The sequence below is a fragment of the Peromyscus eremicus genome, chromosome 8a (assembly GCF_949786415.1).
Source record: "Peromyscus eremicus chromosome 8a, PerEre_H2_v1, whole genome shotgun sequence".
In the NCBI taxonomy this organism is placed as follows: Eukaryota; Metazoa; Chordata; class Mammalia; order Rodentia; family Cricetidae; genus Peromyscus; species Peromyscus eremicus.
Genome location: NC_081423.1, coordinates 85,897,555 through 85,917,310, shown reverse-complemented (window position 1 = coordinate 85,917,310; position 19,756 = coordinate 85,897,555). Strand labels below are relative to the sequence as shown.

Genomic DNA, 19,756 nt, shown 5'->3' with positions numbered 1-19,756 from the left:
CCCTTGGGAGGAACTATAGATAAGAACCTAGATGGATGGAAATGAGATGGGCCTAGGTGAAGACAAGTGTTTGAACCCTTCCAAATCCTAATCCAAAATGTCACCCGCCCTTCATGTCTTTTAAAAATTTCCCTTTGACGACAACCCCAGTTTTCAGTTCATAATCTTTGCATTTATTGGGATTTTCTACCTTTTGGAATTGTTTATTTGCACACAGATCATATTTCCTTTTCTAGTCCAACCTCTTGAAGAACAGGAGGAAATTGGTTGTTCCATGTCACACAGGACAAATGCTAACTACTGTCTCACTGTGGGTTTAACGGAAGTCAACAGAAGGAGATGGGAAGACTAGTGGGCAGACAAGTTCGAGAGAGGAAAAGCATTCGCGTTGAGGAGCGAAATCCCCTGACCCGTAATTACACAGTTTAAGGCGAAGTCAAGCCGGAAAACGCACTGAAGAGAGCTGTAGAGAGAGTCGCCTGCGACTTCTTGCTGAGGCTCTGACGTCAGTACCTCGCGACCGTCCTCGCCGATACCTGATTCAAACCTGAAGCTGGGCTTCAGCAAAAGCCTCCCCGCTTGTCTCCCCGCTGGGCCAAGCCTCGAGCCACACCCATCCCCCTGCGCACTGCTTTCCTTGCTCTCAACCCCTTCTCCGACCTCACAACCACCGCGGGACAGGCGCAATCGCGGGCGCCCCACTCAGAAGGGCGGGTCCTGAGACCGGAAGTCGGAAGCCGGAAGTGGGGCTGTGAGGACGTGTTCTGAGGAAGCCGCAGGCCGGCTCGGCCGGCGTCATGGAGCCGCTGTACCAACAAACGCACAAGTGAGGGCTGCGTCGGGGAGCGGGCTGGGCTCGGCCCGGGCGGCGGCCCCTGGGGCTCGGGGCTTTGGCGACTGCCATTGTGGAGGTGGAGCGTTTCCGCCGGGGCTGCTTCGCACTTCTCAGCCCCTCGCGGGCTGTCCTCCTCGGCGGGAGGGGGCCGGTCTGGGCGCGAAGTCTTGGGCCGGGTAGCTCCTGCTGCAAGCCGTGACGGCCTGTTGGGAAGGACAAGCAGCATCCCCCAGGTTATAGTACTTTGTCCAGCACCTGGCAGCTTAGTCCTCCGGGTTGGTAGAGCTTCGGGAACAGAGAAGCAGTTGACGAAGCTTGTGCCCCATTAGTTCATTGCTTAGTGGGGGTGTCAGAGTTGTATGAAAAAAGTGTTTTGTGTTCTTGGTTGGATAGTAAAGAACGTATTTTTGTGACACAAAGAAATGCAGGCAATATAGACTATTAGTGTTAGCCACACTTGATTACAAGTTAGCTGTAGGGAAATTGAGGTTTAGGTTAGCTTCTCCTAACTGAATGAGTTGCCTTTATTCATACTGTCCTGTGTTTTGGCAGCTTGCTGTGTTGTGTAGCTGGGCATGGTAAGGGGCCGTACCTATGCGAGTTTAAGGACTTTCTGTTGATCTTTCGACAGCACTGAAAATCATGCTCCTTGGGTCTGAAAATGAAATAAACTAGTCATCTGGCTTCCCCAGTAAACTCAACAAAAGGAATGGTGGCTATTTTCTTTCTTTCTTTCTTTCTTTCTTTCTTTCTTTCTTTCTTTCTTTCTTTCTTTCTTTCTTTCTGATATTCTAAGTTAATGGTTTTATTTTTACTTTGGCAACAAAGTGTTTGATTTGGGAGAGGGAAAATAAGGAAACTACATTATAATGACAATTTGCTTATTATATAAAAAAGTGTAGGAAGAGCTCCAAAAAAAAAAAAAACGAAAACAAAAAAACCAAAACCCAAAAAACTAGCCAGTGAGTCACTTGGAAAAGGAATGAACCAGAAAATCACACTCACATTACTAAGAACAGATCCTTTACCTAGCAGGGCACATGGGCCTAACAGTGCATTGAGGTTAGTATGTTAGTTGCTGAGTTGACGAAACATAACACATCAGAACACACTCATCTCTCTAGAACTTTGAACCTAATCTGTGATTATCTCTTACTGTGAAAGTACACTGACTTTATTTAAAGTCATATACATGAAAAAGTCCTGAACACGAAATGAATGGAAAAAAAATGAAGTGAATGAAAAACATATGAAAAACAAGACATTTTATACTTCAGTAATAGTCCACTAAGGTGAACTTTAGAGAGAAGCAAATAGCCAGGCTTCCGTTTTTTGAGATTCTTGTGTTTGCAAAGGTGGTTTTCATTTGTTCCTTGTGTTGTCCAGTCTGTCATTCTGGATCTCGGCTCTAGAAGTGCAGGTTAAGTAGGTCTTAGGTACAAACAGCTATTTAGTGAACAGGCTTTCCAGGTGGTTTTAATGAGTAGTTAGTTTTAAGAACTATTATCTCAAGACCAGTTTGTCAATTAGCCTTATGAGGTAAAGACTAGCTACAGACGTTGAGTGGAAGACGTGAAAATCACCAGGTGGTTGCCACTGCCACTGCGTGCGTGCATATGTGTGTGTGCGTGTGTGTGTGTGTGTGTGTGTGTGTGTGTGTGTGTGTGTGTGTGTGTTCAAGACAGGATTTCCCTGTGTAGTTGAGATTTGCCTATAACTTGCTGTGTGGCTCAGGCTGGCTTCGAACTTATAGTCCACCTGCCTCTTTGTCCCAAGTGCTAAGATGACAGGTAAGCACCACCACACCCCGGTTAATCCACTACTTCATTTATTTATTTGTGTGTTTGAGATAAAGTCTCACTGTGTATCCCTAGCTGACCTAGAACTCACTATGAAAATCAGACTGGCTTGGAATCACAAAGATCTGTTTCTTGAGTGTTGGGATTAAAGATGTGCACCACCACACTCATTACTTTAAAAATAACAGCAGTTTAACTTGGTGCTGTTTTGGTTACACAGCATTTTCATACTGCATTGGATTCTGTAATCTTTCAAATGATTGTTACCATTAGCAGCTCAGTTGTGTAGTTGAGACAGAGGCACCATTGAGTTAAATGACTTGTGGAGTGACTGTCAGCTTGTGTCGGTGAACTAGATTTGCAGCTGAGGTCCTTTAACTCCCAAGCCCTGTGGTGGTCATGATGGTCAGAGGCAGTCAGCACACAAAGTGACTGTGTATGGTGGAGGTGGGTGGGTAGTTTTATGACCTTTTTTCCCCACTCTTATGTTATCCAGGCTATTCTCTAATTCAGGATCCTGCTGGGATTACAGATGCTGCCACCACCGGGCCCAAAAGATTCATTGACTTCTTTTTTTAAATGATTTATTTTTATTTTATGTGCATTGGTATTTTGCCTGTATGTATGTCTGTGTGAGGGTGTCAGATTCCCTGTAACTGAAGTTATGGATAGTTGTGAGCTGCCCTATGGGTCCTCCGTACTGAACCTGGGTCCTCTGGAAGAGCAGACAATGCTCTTAACTCTAAGCCATTTCTCCAGCCCCGATTCATGGACTTCTTTAAAGAGCAGTTTTATTTAAAATTCTTGCTACAGCATGTGTAAAGCTTTTTTTTAAAAAAAGTAAACAACAGCAATATCTCTTGCTTAATGTGTACTAACTCTTTGCTTAGCTATATTATCACCCAAGTTCATGGTGGACCCCATGCTAGAAAAGCCCGAAACTTCTTTTTCTCTGTGTCTACACCACAGATCCTGTTTAGGTATCACATGTCACTTGGCTGTGCAGGTGTTGTCTGGTGCCAGTTGAATGGAAACGGATTCTCCAGGTGCTGTAGTAGTAGCTCCCACCATGCCGGTCACACCTGCCTTGTTGTCTGCATTAATTTCCTAGCATGGAATCTAGTGACTGGACTGACTTTATTGGTTATATCTTTTCTAATTCATTTAGAGCCAAACAGAACTTATAAATAGAAATTAGATGGGGAAAGTCAGTAATGTTTCTCTGAAATTTCTTAAAATTATCCTTTTTAGCTTAGTATAACAAAGCAGGCCAAAGAGTGTTTTGGGGGTATTATTATTGTCTCGCCTGTTCTTGAGAATCTCAAGACTTGAAAGGGACTGACCAGAGCTTCCATTCCAATTCTATCTTTGGTGTTGAAGACCCTTGTAAGACCCTAGACAGTCCAGGGACCTAGTGTTGTACAGGTAGAGGCACTTTTCCTTTTTTTTTTTTTCAAGAAGACAACTCATAGTTTTGTAATTTGTTTTCTGTGTAAAGCTGAAATGTGGTGTCTTGGAACATGTACCTTTTGTTTTGGGGACTCCCTTAAGCAGAAGTAGGAGACAAACTCTTTTCTACTTCTTACATCCATTCCAGTTATTGAAGAGCATTCTTTGGCATCCTTGTTTAATGACCAATCTCACTCTGTACTGTCTTCAGGCTCCATTTATCATAGATACCATAGAAAAAACCAACACATCTTTAAATCAGCCAAGTTTTACAGTTACAGCCCTCATTGTGTTTTTTCCCACTGTAGATGGTCCATGGTTTCATTTCTTGATTTCCCATGGACCATTATAATTGTATAGCCTATTGTTTGTTGAATGTGTGAATGAATGAATAAGTAATGAGTTTCATTAAATCATTGACATCTGGAAAAAACCTTATTTTTCTTAGTTATTTTATTTATGAAATGTTGCAAACACATAAAAATAAAGAGTACCATCACCCAGTGTTAGGATTCAAATTAATATATGTGCTTCAGATAATTGATTTATAAACAAGCTGAATCAAAAGCGCCTACATCTGTTCTCACCCTCAGAGTTTGTCACCCTCACATCAGTGATTTTATTCTTTTTCTTATGTTCACAAACAGTATATGCTACTTGTTTTATGTGGCTTTTAATTTACCAAAAACAGATACTTAATATACTAGGTTTCCTTTTTTGTTGTTGTTGTTTTTTGAGGCAGGGTTTCTCTGTGTAGTTTTTGGTCCCTGTCCTAGATCTCTCTCTGTAGCCCAGGCTGGCCTCGAACTCACAGAGATCCGCCTGGCTCTGCCTCCCAGTGCTGGGATTAAAGGCGTGTGCCACCGCCGCCCAGCTCCTTTTTCCTTTTACAATCATCTTAAAGACTTACTGTCCATACTGATATGACTAGATCAAGCTCTTATTTATTATCATTTGAATTTATTTAGTGTGTGTGTAGGTGCAAACGAACCAAAGAGTGGAGGTCAGAGGACAGCTTGCAGGAATTGGTTATTTTCTTCCACCATATGGGTTTTGGGGATCAAACTCAGGTCATCAGGCTTGGCTGCATGCCCTTTCACCCACTGAGCTGTTTTGGCAACCCTGCTAGCTTTTATAAATCTGCTGAACTTAATCTGAGTTCTTTCTTGATGAACACTTCAGTGGTTATTGTATTATTAACAGTATTATTTGCATATGTCTCACTGAATAGATCTACAGTCCTCTATTTGAAACCCTTAAACTTAGAACATTTTTTTTTTTTTTAGATTTTCAGAAAGAATTATGTTTCATGAACTGAGCATGGTGGTGCACAACTTTAGTCCCAGCACTAGGGAGACAGAAAGGTGGGGATCCCTGAATTTGAGGCCAGCTTGGTGTACAGAGTTGTAGGATAGTCAGAGCTACATAATAAAGTGACCTGTCTTGGAGGGGGAGAGGAGGGGTTTTTCATGTATCTTTTGTCATTCAACATTTCCAACATAAGGGGAGCACATGACACATGAAAGGAGCAATAAAATGTCACACTGTATGGAATATGGAATAAATGAAGACTCATCAATTTTTACCACATAATTGGTTTGCCACAAACTTAAAAGTTTTTATTATAGATATGGCTGTGGGTTATAAATCTGTACAAAAATTCTTTGATGAACATCTATTACAAGTCCTTGATATAAGCCAGAATCTCTGTAAGCCTTACTGCTAAAAGTGTGGTGCTGGGTCATGCAGTGTGTGTGATGCTACCAGGTATTCTCAGAAAGCCATTGAAGGATTTCACCAGTTTAGAGTCCTGCCAGGCAGGTATGAGACTGGCATGTATGGTTTTCCTCCTGTGTCCATGTTCTCAAGTTCCTGATGGGAGGCATATGATCTCATTGGTTTTAACATGTGTTTTTCTGAGCTATTATCGAAGTTGATCAACTTTTATGTATCTGTTTACTCTCTTTGTGTCCTTTTCTGTCATTTGCCCTTTGGTCTTTTTTTTTTTTTTTGAGGGGGAGGGGGACTCAATGGACTCTCTGTGTAGCCCTGGCTGTTCTGGAACTTGCTCTGTAGACCAGGGTGGCCTTGAACTCAGAGATCTGCCTGCTTCTGCCTCCTGAGTGCTGGGATCAAAGGTGTGCACCACCACTGTCCATCTCTTTGGCCATTTAAAAAATTGCTCTGTTGGACTTTTCCTATTGATTTGCAGGGGTTCTTTACATATTTTGGACATCAATCCTTTTATTATCTGCTACAGATGTATTTGCTTATTTATTGATATATTGAGTCAACTTCCATATACTTCTTCAGAATTGCGTTGGTTAAGTTTTTTGCTGTTATTTCTGCTGCCTCTGTTTTTTTTTCTTTTTCTTTTTTTTCTTTTTTTTCTTTTCTTTCTTTCTTTCTTTTTTTTTTTTTTTTGTTGTTGTTATTCCTGTGGATAATGACACCAACTTTCTGATTTGCTTTAAGTCACCATTACAAATTTACCTCATTGCCTGTGTCCTACTACTGCTAACAGGAATTCTAATTTTCCTGCCCATCAACCCATCAGCCCCTGCTATTGTCCTCACCCACGTGTTCCATGCATCAGTTACCTCCATCTGCATCCCTGCATCAGCCTCTGTATCTCCACTGCCTCTGCCCTGCCCCACCTGTTCCAAAGCACCCTGTATTTCCCTTCCTGAAGCAGCAACAAGCAGCTGACAGGTTGCTTCTTGGGGTCACAAGGCTTGCCTTGGAGCATTCAGGAAGTCTTAGACAGCAGGATTGGGTTCTGATGCCATGGGTCACACTAGAAGTTACAAGAAAGCCCTGGAAAAGACTAGAGACACACTGAAGCAAGATCGGGGTCCCTGGCTGGCCCTGGTAAAATTGGAGGTCATAGTATACAGTGTGCACAGTGGAGAACAATTGTGCTTTCCCTTAAGGACTGGAGATGAGGCCTCCTTCATGCAGGCTCTGTGCAAAGAGTCTGTGTAAGCACAGGAGGCACTGGGGCTAACTTAAGCCGCGGTCCAAGAGCTGACGAGTGATGGGGAACCACTAGGAAGGGTTCGAAGGTGACTGGCCTGGAAAGTCTCCAAAGAGTGCTCTGGGCCTAATGTCTGGGACCTGTTGCATTTCCAGAGGAGATGGCAGTCCCTCCTGTTGTCAGGGAAAGATGTTTACCAAACAGGAGATAGCTATCTTTCGGAGCTGCTCTTAAGTGGGCCTTCCACAGCCTACTCCCCTCTGCTCGCTCTTTCTCCAAGTGTCCTTCAAGCACTCCACATGAAATGCCCTGCATGCCTTTTGCATAGCATTTTCTATGGTGGCATTCACAACTGTAATCCCAGAACTGTGGAGGCTGAGGCAGGAGGATCACAAGTTCAAGGTGAGCCTCAGCTGCATAAATGAGATCTTGTCACAAAAACAAGCAAACACACCTCCTTCCACCCACAAAATGCCTTTGTTCCACTTTCTTAGCCCCAGCCTTCCTATCTCCTTTGCCCCACTCTACACAACTCCTCTCTCAGCTTTCTGTTTGTTTCTGCTTGTGTGTTGCTTCTTGTAAACCTCAGGGACTTTTCATGTCCATCTGTCCTGCCAGTTCCTAATTACATTGTTTCTCAGGGGCAAGGATTGTATCTCCCTTGCCCTTTGACCCTTGGTAGACAGACCAGTGCTCAGCACATCGGGTCACAGAACAGAGAGTGGGATTGGCTGGATTCTGGTTGAGGTTTATTGCCTGCTCTGTGACCTTGAGCAACTTACATGACCTTTCTGGGTTTCAGTTTTTATTTATAAAATGAGAATTGTGATAGTGCTTTTCCTTTCAGGGTTATTGACTTAGCAGTGTCTCAGATACAGTAAGCACTCACTAAATGCTAGCAGTATTATTATTAGCATGAGGATATTAGAAACGATGCCAAAATGGGTGGCCTAAAGTGCCACATATAAATTTTACAGTTCATCAGCACTGTCAGTTTAAATCAGTTGTAAGATGGCATTAGAACAAGTTGTCTTTCCTGACTGAAGTGTTAGCGATTATTCCTGTCTCACTCATTTCCTCCCTCTTCCTTTGATAGGCAGGTCCACGAGATCCAGTCTCACATGGGACGCCTGGAGACGGCAGACAGGCAGTCTGTGCACTGTGAGTAATTAACCAGGGAGACCAGAGTCCTTTCTCTGATGACACGGGGCTAATGGGCTGGGTTTCCTGACTGCATTCTGCCTTGGGGGCTTAATGACTCAGCATGGAATGAGTTGTTAGGATGAACAGAAAATCCTTATGGCCAAGTCGCAGAGTTCCCTGATTGTGCCCTCTGGAGTCCCACCAGTTTTTATCCCCCATTACCCTTCCACTCAACCTGACATGGCCCTATGGGAATGGAAGTTCTCTCTCCATCTGTCTTAATCTAATTACCTAGTCTGAAAATTCAGACATGTTGACCTGGAACTGGCCATCTCTCCTGAGCTGAGAACTCTGGCTTCTTAGTAGGATTATTCAAACAACTAGCAATATTAATTAGTTCAGTTCCCACACCACAGTTTCTTTTGAGAAGCATGTGGGTTGTGGTTTGGAGTTTCGTTTCTGTTCCAAGCTAAGGCCCCTTTCTGACCAGCCTTGTAGACCTCCACAGAAGCTCTTGTCACCTCGCTGCCCAGCTCTCACAGGCCTGTTTTTGTTTCTTCTTTCTCCATGGCTCCCCAGTGTGGCTCTTCCCTTAGCTCTGTACTCCACAGTGCTCCAGTCTAGACTGGCTGTGTTTGCCGCAGGTGCGGAGGCCTGGGAAGGGCTGGTGCAGGGCTGTCATTTCTTGGTGGGGAAGGCAGCCGCCTGGATGCTTGCTCTGTGCAGTTTTGTTTCTGCCCACTGGCCTTTGTTTGCCTTCCCAACAATCTCACTGTTTCCTGATTAGAAATGGAAAGAGGTCATTTTGACAGCCTTATCAAAGGGGATAAGGAAAGTGACTATCACTCTGTACCTCTGCGGGCTCTTTCCTGGGTCTTTCCTATTGATATGTGGTCTATTCCGAGGCCTCCAACACATCGTGTCCTACCCGTGCTTTGAGAACACCTCTGGGTGTTTCCATACTAATCTTCCCTTTCCTTTATGCTTCTTATTTTTCTTTTAGCCTCATCTATGAGGAGTTCAGTTGGCAACCTTTTAACTCGGGGTTTGTTATCCATATCTGAGACCAATCTCAAATGGAACTATATCAAGATTTAGCTTAACAGTATCTGGGCAACCTTTAAATGTTTATTTTCTAAAGGTGGGGAGTTTGTCTTCAGACATGCCTTCTACTTTAAAAACAGGGCAGCTAACAGCTATGCTTGTCTGTATGCATATAAGGGCACACATGCTTTGAAGCACAGTAGACCTTGAATTGATTCATCTTTGTGTGTCTTGTGCTCCTTTTGAAATACATATGTTTTAGTTGGTGTTATAGAAAAATGTTTATCACTTTGTGGGGGCGTGGTTTGAGACAGAGTTTCTCTGTGTAGCCCTGGCTGTCCTGGAATGTGCCTGGAAGTTAGACCAGGCTGGCTTCTAACTCAGTGATCTACCTGCCCCTGCCTCGTGAGTGCTGCTGGGAATAAAGGTGTGTGCCACCACTGCCGAGCATGATTTATCACTCTTTTTTTTTTTTTCTTTTTTGGTTTTTCGAGACAAGATTTCTCTGTGTAGCTTTGCGCCTTTCCTGGATCTCGCTCTGTAGACCAGGCTGGCCTCGAACTCACAAAGATTCACCTGCCTCTGCCTTCCAAGTGCTGGGATTAAAGGCGTGCGCCACCACCGCCCGGCTGATTATCACTCTTAATTTAAGTTCATTATCTTTTTTGCAGAAATTATTTCTCTCTTTCTCTCTCTTTTGTGCAGTAGTAGAAAACGAAATACAAGCAAGCATAGACCAGATATTCGGCCATCTAGAGCGTCTGGAGATTTTGTCAAGCAAGGAACCCCCTAATAAAAGACAGAATGCCAAACTGTGAGTGTTGACCCCTGACACGGCTCAGATACTTCAGGCCCATTGAGGCAGCCCTTTCTCCCATTAGAAGCTATAGAATATTCTGAAAATCTGGGTACATAGTAAAGAAATAAAAACTATGCAAAGATAAAGCCTCCCTAAAATACATAGTTCTAGCTAAGCCTCCAAATTAAAAGTATGAGGTTTTTGGCTCAGAAGCCTGTGATCATGGTCCCATGTTTCTTTTGGGGGTAATTCTGATCTCTTGTTTGAGGTCATTTTGAAAATAGGCATTTTTTCAACAGACCCCTGGCCACTGAAAGCTTAGTGCTGCTGGGGAGTTGGCTCTGCTGTTTTGTTCCCACTGGCCTCTGTTGGGCTGAAATGCCCTTGTCCCAATCGCCTCAATCAGTCTGTTTATAATGAAGTACTGATCTGATGTTTGATACTCCACCATGAAATTCAAAGGAAACTACCCTCACCACCACTCCAACCCCTGCTCCTAAAAGTTCCATGAAACTTCATTGCTGCCCTACCTCAAAGCTGCCCTTGGGCTTTTTCCAGGAGTGTGGAATGACCCTCGGAAGGTCAGGAAGGGGTCATCAAGCCTGCTTCCTGTCACCTGTTCACTGAAGAGTTGGAGTCCTGCAGACATTGAAGTAAAGCTGCTGGAATTGTGTGTGATTCCAGCCACCTTAACCACAAGCTGCTGCTCCACTCAGCATCTTGTTCATCAGTTTAGGCACTGGTGTGGGCACTGTGGGGAGAAGCCAAGCAAGGTCTTCTCCCCTGAGTATAAAGCCAGGCTGCCTCAGTGTGCCATGCTCAGTTCCTGGGATGTGATCTCTGTCTCCTTAATTCCAGCCGTGTCGACCAACTGAAGTATGATGTCCAGCACCTGCAGACTGCCCTCAGGAACTTCCAGCACCGGCGCTACGCCAGGGAGCAGCAGGAGAGGCAGCGAGAGGAGCTTCTGTCTCGCACCTTCACCACTAACGTAAGCCAGACACTGGAGATTGACGGGCACCGGACAGGTGTCAGGACTGAGTGCAGGTTACCAGGCATCACCTCTTAGTGGGGCGCTTGAAGTCGACTCAGGAGGAGGAGACCAAGTGGAAATGACAGGGGACTTGTGCATTGCCACTAACACATGCCCAGATGGGGAATTTCTCTCCAACACAAAAACTTGAAGAGGAAGCAGTTAAATTGAAGGAATGGGGAGAGGCTGGTCCGCTGCAGAGGTGGAAGCTCACACTGTTGAGGTGTTTTTGTGATTAGATGGAGACAGACGATTAGAACTTAGCCCATCTATAGAGACGCAGATGATAGCATTTGGAAGCTGCCATGGTGCAGTGTGTGTGTGTGTGTGTGTGTGTGTGTGTGTGTGTGTGTGTGTGTGTGTGTGTTTCCAGCCTCAGATGCATTAAAAAAATTTTTTAAATTTTTCTTTAATTTATTTTTATTTTATGTGCACTGGTGTTTTGCCTGCATGTATGTCTGTGTGAGGACACCAGATCTGGAGTTACAGACAGTTGTGAGCTGCCATGTGGGTGCTGGGAATTGAACCCAGGTCCTCTGGAAGAACAGCCAGTGCTCTTAACCGCTGAGCCATCTCTCCAGCCTGCATTAAAATGTTTTTAACCCTGGTCCGAATGGCACTTTGGAGGACTTCATTACCAGATGTTTAGTGTTGGATGCTTGGCTTCAGTCTTTGAGGAGCCTGTAGGTTTGCATGTTGGATTTCTTAGAAGCCCCACCCCTGCCCTCTAGCTTCAGTAGGACTGTTCTCTGCATGTGCAGTGTGCTAGCCCTTTTCAGGGCCCTGCGTTCTAACCAGGTGAGGTGGGTTTGGCCTTCATAGTTCGTTGTTTCTAACCCTGCCCTAGAATTCCTGCCTTTGCTCTGTGTAACCACACTGTAGACAGAAACACCAAGAGTGGTTTTGGTGGGTCTCATCTCACACAGACCGGGCTGGGGAGAGGACCAGGGGGCTCCTTCCTGCTGTCTAGCCTCCTACCAGACAAGGCCCCTCCTACCACAGAAGCCTTGGTTCTCACCGGCAGGAGGCTAAACCCATCCCTCCATCCCCCTGCCACAGTGCATTTCTCTGAGTGCCTCAGGACATGGCTTCTGAGTTTTTCCAGAGCAAGTGGGCAGGCAGATTGTGGTGATTAACAGTTCACAAATACAGCATGCTCTAAGATACTAAATAAGATAGCATACTGAAAGACAGGTCACATTCAGGAGTTTTTAGGCCAGAGATGACCTCTCAGCATTATTTTGTTGGTTGCAAGCCTGATGAGGCACTGCATTCACTAGGCTACTCAGAAACATTGACTCACCAAATGAAACTTCTTTTTGTCATTTTACCTATTCTAAAAGAGAATACCTAGCAACCATCCCTTTTCAGATGAGATGAACGTAAGGCAGATTTGTGTGTAAAGTCAATAAGTACTAGTCAGGTAAGGGGAGTCATTGATTCTCTTAATCACTGGAATCAGTACCATGGTACCAAGTAAAACATTTGAGAAAATTACTAAACATGGCTCCTCCCTTTGAGTTCTCATGTTAGCAGGGGAATTCAGCATGTCCACCTGAAGGTGGTTCTGAACTTCAGCAGGAGAACAAATGATGGTCTATCTTCCTACCAGTGGGAATTGAAGCTGCTGTTTTAGAAGGGGCCTTGCCTGGCAGGAAGCTGTGTCTGTCAGACAGCAGGAAGGAGAGCACCTGGTCCTCTCCCCAGCCAAGTCTGTGAGAGTAGAGCCAGCAGGATCGCTCTTAGTGTTTCTGTCTACAGTTGTGGTTACAATTGAGAGTTGGCTGTGCACTCCACCCTGGGATCCTGCCTATCTGGATGAGTTATTCCATCTCTCTGGGCTTCACTTTCTTCATCTGCAAAGTGGGGAGAACAGGAAGCCAGCATGCTGAATGAGTTTTAGGGAAATGGACCTGTGAAGTAAAAGGACTTGGGCAGTACTGATAGGGCATGTTCAGTCTGAAAGTCCAGCATCCAAAGGAGCTGCTCAGTAGGTAACCCATTCCAAAGTCTGCAGAGGCCTGACATCTGAGACACTTAGGTCCCAAGCCTTTGGGATAGCCTGTACTCAGCCTGTAGTCTGCAGCCTTCTTCCCCACCTTTCTTTCTTTTATAGTCTTTTCCTGCCTCCTCAGAAGTGTGTTCCCATCCTGAACACACTTAAGCCTTCAGTAGAAAACACTGCTCCTTTGATCTGGTGTCTCAGTCTAGTCAAAGGGATAAGCTATAGACAAAATAGCTAAAGAACAAAAGCAAGCATGAGCAAGAAGTGGTGGAAAGGAACATTTGAACAGCTAACTTTGGGAGGAGCCAGAGAAAACCTTCAGGAGAAATGAATTGAGGTCTTGAAGGAATAGCTGGCTTTTCCTCAGTGGGGAATGTGGCAGATGCAGAAAGCAACACTGTGGCAGAACTCATTTGGAGAGTGTTAGGCCTGACCCCTCCTCTGCTGTTGTGTAAGCAGACCCACCCACTCACCCCCCACCCTATCCACACACCTTTGCTTTGCTTTTTCTTGTTTGACTATGATTCTTGCATTGTTCCTCCTGGTTCTACTGGCTTGACCTTGGCCAAAAGGCAGAGTAGTAAGATGTGGCCAGATCCCAGGAGCCGACCAGTGAGGGAAGTTAATCAAGTGCCTGCATTTCTTCCACAGGACTCTGACACCACCATACCCATGGATGAATCACTGCAATTTAACTCCTCCCTCCAGAACATTCACCACGGCATGGATGACCTCATTGGAGGCGGGCACAGTATTCTGGAGGGACTGAGGGCCCAGAGACTGACCTTGAAGGTGGGGTCCCTGCTGGAGAATAGAGAGAAGGCCTCTTAGTCTGGCCGTGTCCTGTAGTTCAGCATCTATATTTGTATTTGCTTCTGTGTCCCCGGCTCATGCTGTGACAGTAAGCCCAAGCCCTTGAGCTTGCAGGTTTGCCAGGGCTACGACGCAACCCAGTGGCGTCTCTTGACAGCTAGGGCTTTGTCCCTTCACTGACTGCATGAGATTGAGGTTGCTGCAAAGGGACCAGTGACAGGCTGAGAAATGCTTCTTTAGATTTCCTCTCATAAGAATGAAGCATGGCAGTCTTCTAAGGTGGTTTCCCTTTGGAATTCCAGCTGTGGAGTGCATTATGATGAAGGCTTTGTTTTGTACTGATCCCAGGGGTCATGTCTTCAGGCCGTCTAATCCTGCAGTAGGTGGCTTCTAGAGCACATGGTGGTCCACATGGGTCTCTTCCTCTCATAGCCACAGTCCAAGAAGCCTGCCCTGTTGGCACTGTTGAGACCCTGACCCCTGGGAGTGGCTTAGAGAAACATACAGATTGATGTCAGTCATGGTGTTTAAGCCTCAGCCTTTTCCTGTATTGGCCCTGATGGCTTGGGGGTATGGGCTCTGTCTGTTATCAGGGTGTGATCCCAGGATAAAGCATTGCCAACCATTGGGCTGTGAGAAAATCACTTGGTAGTGTGACCATTATCTTAGTTTTTATTGACACACACTGAGCTGTCTGCTCTTCAGGCATCCAGTGTGTTTCTGAGCAGCTCCCACCATCTTTACCAGGGAGAGGAATAGACAGGCCTGCTGATGCTCACCTCCTGCTGACAGTTACAGTGTTTCCAATGGCCCAGGGGAGTGCTCCCCTTTCAGAACAGCCACTGAAGAAGTCTATACAGATACTGGTTGGCTACCCTGCCTTCTTTGTAGAGAACTGTCCTCTTTTCTGCAGCTCAGGGGAAGTTAAGACTTTTAAAACACATCCATGTGGCACTAATGCAGACGTCATGGGGTTGAGGTTCTCGATGGAGTGCTAGCTTCCTCCTGAAGTCTCGCTGAGGAGTTCATGTGCACTGTTAGCAGAGGTGGCTTGCCAGGAAGCCTGTCCAAGTGGTAGGTCTTGAGCCTCGTGATTTCTGACTCACTTTTCTCTATCTCTCCCCTTCTGTTTGTCTTGCCTCTTGATCTCTTCCTACCTGGGCCAGGGAATTTTCTTCCAAAACCGTTGGAGAGAAATGGGGGCATGAAAGAACTGGGATAATTGCTTTGATTTTGTGGTTGGAAATAGGGACTTTTTGAATTCATTGTCACTTTCAGGTGGTTTTAGAAGGTATGGCCACAAAGTAGTCTGCACTTTCACCCTAAGTCAGGATCTTTAACATAGGTCCCATTTTCTCACTGTCGTGAAAACATTTTCTAGTCTCCTCTGACAGCTGACTGATTTGACTTGAGACCTCCATTTTATTTTTATTTGCAATATAGAGAATCAAATGTAAGGCCTTACACATGCTAACCCATCACTCTACCAGTGGGCCACATCCCCAGCCCAAGATTCCTTTGTTTGGTTTTTTGAGACAGTATCTCATTACATAGCACTGGGTGGCCTGGAACTAGCTCTGTAGCCCAGGCTGGCCCCAAACTCACAGAGATCCGCCTGCCTCTGCGTCTTGGGTGCCGAGATTAAAGGCGTGTGCCACTGTTCCTGACCCAAGATCCTTCTTGATGAGGCTTATTGGCTTGTTGATCCTTGTCTAGGCCGATCATGGGCTCTGAATTCCTGTCCATGTTTCCTTGTGTCTTCATCACCTGCCCTCTTCTCTCAGTTGCTTATTAATGGGTGTTCCTTTTAGAAAATAAATGTGGAACTAGAGGTTAGAGCATTCATATGAGCACAATGGGCACCATGTGTCTTGACCTGACCCTGTACTTAACTTAGTTCTGTTACTTCATAAGAAACTGAATATACATTTAAACATTAGAAAATAATGAGAAAGACCAGGCCATGTGGTTTAAGCAATTGATTGTGGCAGCATTTACATTTATAGAAGAGGGGGTTTATGTCCTTAAGGAATCTCTTCCTCTTCTTTCTCACCCACCTTTTTTTTTTTTTTTTTTTTGCGACAGGGACTCTCTGTGTATCCCTGACTAACCTTGGAACTCGCAGAGATCTGCCTGCTTCTGCCTCCCAGCTGCTAGGAATAAATGCATGTACCACCGTGCCCAGCCTTTGCTATATTTCTTTGCTGCCTTTCCCACTTCAAACTCCCTTGTAAACACCAGCTATAACTCACTTACTCAGTAGAAGCCCTAAAGATTTCTACTCTACAGAATGAACGGGTCATTATCAAGGATTGCTGGAGCCATGGAGCTGAGGAAGTTTTTCACATAGCTTTTAAGAACATAAACTATTCTAGAAGTGTCCACAGGAAGATGGCTGTTGCACAAACCCAGTCGGTGCTGCTCATGTGTCTGGGAAATGTTTGTCTGTCATCCATTGCAGAAGTTTTCAGAACACTGGTGATGGAACATTTCAGGTAACTGGGCCATTGACAGCAGTGCTGCTTCCAGCTGGGTCAGAGGCTGGGCCCTGGACCCAAGGGCTGTCAGCTGCCTAAGAAGTCCTGGCACCAGCACAACTGATAAGGCAAGAGTGTTACCAAAGAAGACTTTGCCACATTTGATTATATACTGTGTGTAAATGAGAGCAGCCTGAGAATTAAAAACTGCAGAGTTAAAATGGAGCTACTTGAGAGCTGTGAGCCACAGAAACTGCTCAGTGTTGTAGATCCCTATTGTGGTAACTTCCACTTGGAGCTGGTGTGTAACAGTGTCTTAGACTTGTATGTAAGCCTTCCTAGAAAAGACCTTCTAGCTGCTCCTGCCCACCACTGTCCAGCATCTCATCCACTAGTCTGTGCCCAAGAGCAATAGCAATACTTGGCCCCAGGCCCAGCCTGTCTTTTCAGCTGCTTTAAGGTTCATCTTAAAAATCATGGTTTGTAAGAGCAGAAGATCTCTCAGCAGAAGAGAGCTGCTCTTCTGGGGACCCATGTTTGATCCTCACTACCCACACTGTGGCTAACCATTTGTAACTCCATTTCCAGGGCAGCCAGTGCCTCTTCTGACCTCTGCAGGTTCCTGCATGCACGTGGTACACACACATAAATGCATGCACACACATAAATGCAGGCATACACACAAATGTGTAAATAAATGTTTTTAAAAGTTGCATGTAGAAATTAGTTGTATTTTCAGAAGAGTAAAAATATTTGAGTAAGACACGTTAAGGTGTGGTTCAGAATACTCAGACTAGTTGGACCCCTTTGCCTTAATTACAAAATAATGGGAGAAGCAAATGAGGAACAAAACAGGACACCATTAGATATGAATGACCAGTAGACAGCCTCTGATCCTAGCAAGCCTTGAATAATCTGGTCTGCTTTGAGTCTGCCTTCTGTTCGCCTCACACTCTGCCACAGGATCTTCCACTCATAGTGGCTCTGTCCGCAGTAGCTCTCCAAGTTTTAACTTGTATGCACATGCTGTGTGCACACTTGTATATCTGAAGGATAGGAAAGGCTGGATGTAGTAGCACATGCCTAGAATTCTAGCATGGGAGAGGGTGAAGAAGGAGGACGACGAGTTCTAGACCAGCCTGGGTTACTTAGGGAGACCCTATCTTGAAAACAAGCAAAAATAATATTAAAAGATAGATTCAGCAGATTGCTGTAACTAATCTTTACCACTCTTACATATTTTTGCTTTTTTTTTTCTCTCTAGTTTTCTGAGCTTAGTTGTTCCCATCTGAGCTACTTTGCCTCTAAAAATTTAATGAGCTTCAGAAAAGACACTTGTATATAGTTTACCTATGATTAGTAGAGGGATGTGTCTGGTTGTATACATATGCAATACAATTGTCATGAATTGACTTAGGTATGAAAAAGTAGTATAAAAAGCCGAGAAGTGGTGACACATGTAGAGGTTTGCAGGTGGATCTCTGAGTTCAAGGCCAGAGTGAGTTCTAGGACAGCCAGAGCTACACAGAGAAACCCTGTCTCGAAAAACCAAACCAAACCAAACAAACAAACAAACAAAAAATCAAAACTTGGAAAGGCTGGGTAGAGTCCAGTGTCCATTGGTGTACTAGCTGCTGAACTTCATATAGCTCTGTTCATGCTGTGGTGTGTGGCCTCTTCCTCTGTTTTCAAGGTCCTTTCATGTGTGCGTCTATACGGTAATGTGTTTATCTATCCTCTGGTTGATGCATAACCAGGATTGCTTCTTGGTTTTCAGATCTTCTTCTAATCTTCTGGTTTTTTTTCTTTTGTTTCTTTGTTTTGTTTTGTTTTGTTGTTTGTTTTTTTTCGAGACAGGGTTTCTCTGTGTAGCTTTGCGCCTTTCCTTGAACTTACTCTGTAGCCCAGGCTGGCCTCGAACTCACAGAGATCTGCCTGGCTCTGCCCTGCCAGGATTAAAGACCTGCACCACTTCTTTTGTCTTTTTAAAGAGGCTTTCTTGTAGTCTCAGCTTTGTGTTTATTTGGAGATCCATCTTGAATGAGTGTGTTGCTCGAATGTGCAGGTGTCCTCCAGGACTCTGACGGTGCCTCTCACTGAATCTGGAGCTAGAGTGGTGGCCAGCAAACCCCAGCAATCCTCCTGTCTCAGCCCTCACAGCACTGGGAGCTGTAGGCTAACCACATCTGTTTTTTTACATGGACTCTGGAGTTCCAAACTCAGGTCCTGTGCTGGTGCCATTTCCCAGCCCCAGTTTTTGTATGTAATGTGAACCAAGGCTCACTTTTTTTTTTTTTTTTTTTTTTTTTTGTTTTGTTTTTGTTTTTCGAGACAGGGTTTCTCTGTGTAGCTTTGCGCCTTTCCTGGGACTCACTTGGTAGCCCAGGCTGGCCTCGAACTCACAGAGATCCGCCTGCCTCTGCCTCCCGAGTGCTGGGATTAAAGGCGTGCGCCACCACCGCCCGGCTAAGGCTCACTTTTTTTAAACATACATGAAATGTACATATCAACACATCTGATGCACATACATGATATGTAGCCAGTTCCAGCACCTTTTCTGGAAAAGGCTTCTTTTTCTTTGACCAAATACATGGTGGCGAAGTGAATCTATGTCTCTCGCCTCTGGCATGACCAAGAAGACAGTGTCTATTAGTAAAACCCTGGCTTGTGGTGCTCTTTAACCAACCACTCTTGGCAGTGAGGTTGATCTTTGTTTTTCTTTCTCTTCTCACCTCCCCAGGGGACTCAGAAAAAGATCCTTGACATTGCCAACATGCTCGGCCTGTCCAACACAGTGATGAGGCTAATTGAGAAGCGGGCCTTCCAGGACAAGTACTTCATGATTGGTGGGATGCTGCTCACCTGTGCAGTTATGTTCCTTGTAGTCCAGTACCTGACATGAGCCAGCTGCACCCAGCACGGAGAGTCTTCCCACTGTGTGCAAGCAAGAAGTGGGCTGGGAGGCCACCTTTTGAAATGTATGCCTTAACTGTGAAGACACCCCTCCCCCCAGGACTAATTGTGGCTTAGTATCAAACCTGCTTTGTTTTCTGTGACATCTGGGGAGTGGGAACTAGGGTCACCAAGATGTGTGGTGCTTAGGAAGTGAGTGGGTCAAGACCCTGTTATCTGGTTCTCACTGGGGGAGGGAGGGGTGGGTTTTGTGGTTTATCCACACAGCTGATGCTCACCCTGGAAAGCCTGCATGGTGAGGCTTGTACACAGGACTGTCCACACTGCTCACTCCTTGTCATTGCCCAGTCTTTGTGCTCCTGATGGGTTGGCTGGAGCACACGTGAGAAGATGAGGAAAGAAGACTTTCCTTGTGCCTTCTGGGGTAGATCAGTTCTCACATCCTTCCAGCCACTACCCAGTCCCAACC

At 45.1% G+C, this 19,756-nt stretch overlaps 1 protein-coding gene across 2 annotated transcripts; it reads left to right on the top strand.

Annotated features, from left to right (window-relative positions):
* The first annotated feature begins 695 nt into the window (after positions 1 to 695).
* Positions 696 to 19,411, top strand: Gosr2 (golgi SNAP receptor complex member 2). 2 transcript variants are annotated; one of them, XM_059271928.1, is made up of 6 exons: positions 696 to 826; positions 8,157 to 8,221; positions 9,953 to 10,061; positions 10,905 to 11,037; positions 13,736 to 13,876; positions 19,115 to 19,411. In XM_059271928.1, exons 1-6 carry the CDS (start codon positions 798 to 800, stop codon positions 19,274 to 19,276), a joined length of 639 nt encoding a protein of 212 aa, XP_059127911.1. In that variant the 5' UTR covers positions 696 to 797; the 3' UTR covers positions 19,277 to 19,411. The 2 variants fall into 2 exon arrangements, with proteins under 2 accessions (XP_059127911.1, XP_059127912.1); XM_059271929.1 differs by lacking the exon at positions 13,736 to 13,876.
* The last annotated feature ends 345 nt before the right edge of the window (positions 19,412 to 19,756 follow it).

Coding starts and splice junctions, on each gene's coding strand:
- Gosr2 (XM_059271928.1), top strand. CDS start 798: ATGGAGCCGCTGTACCAACAAACGCACAA. Junction 8,222..9,952: donor AGACAGGCAGTCTGTGCACT/GTGAGTAATTAA, acceptor TCTTTTGTGCAG/TAGTAGAAAACGAAATACAA. Junction 10,062..10,904: donor AAAAGACAGAATGCCAAACT/GTGAGTGTTGAC, acceptor CCTTAATTCCAG/CCGTGTCGACCAACTGAAGT.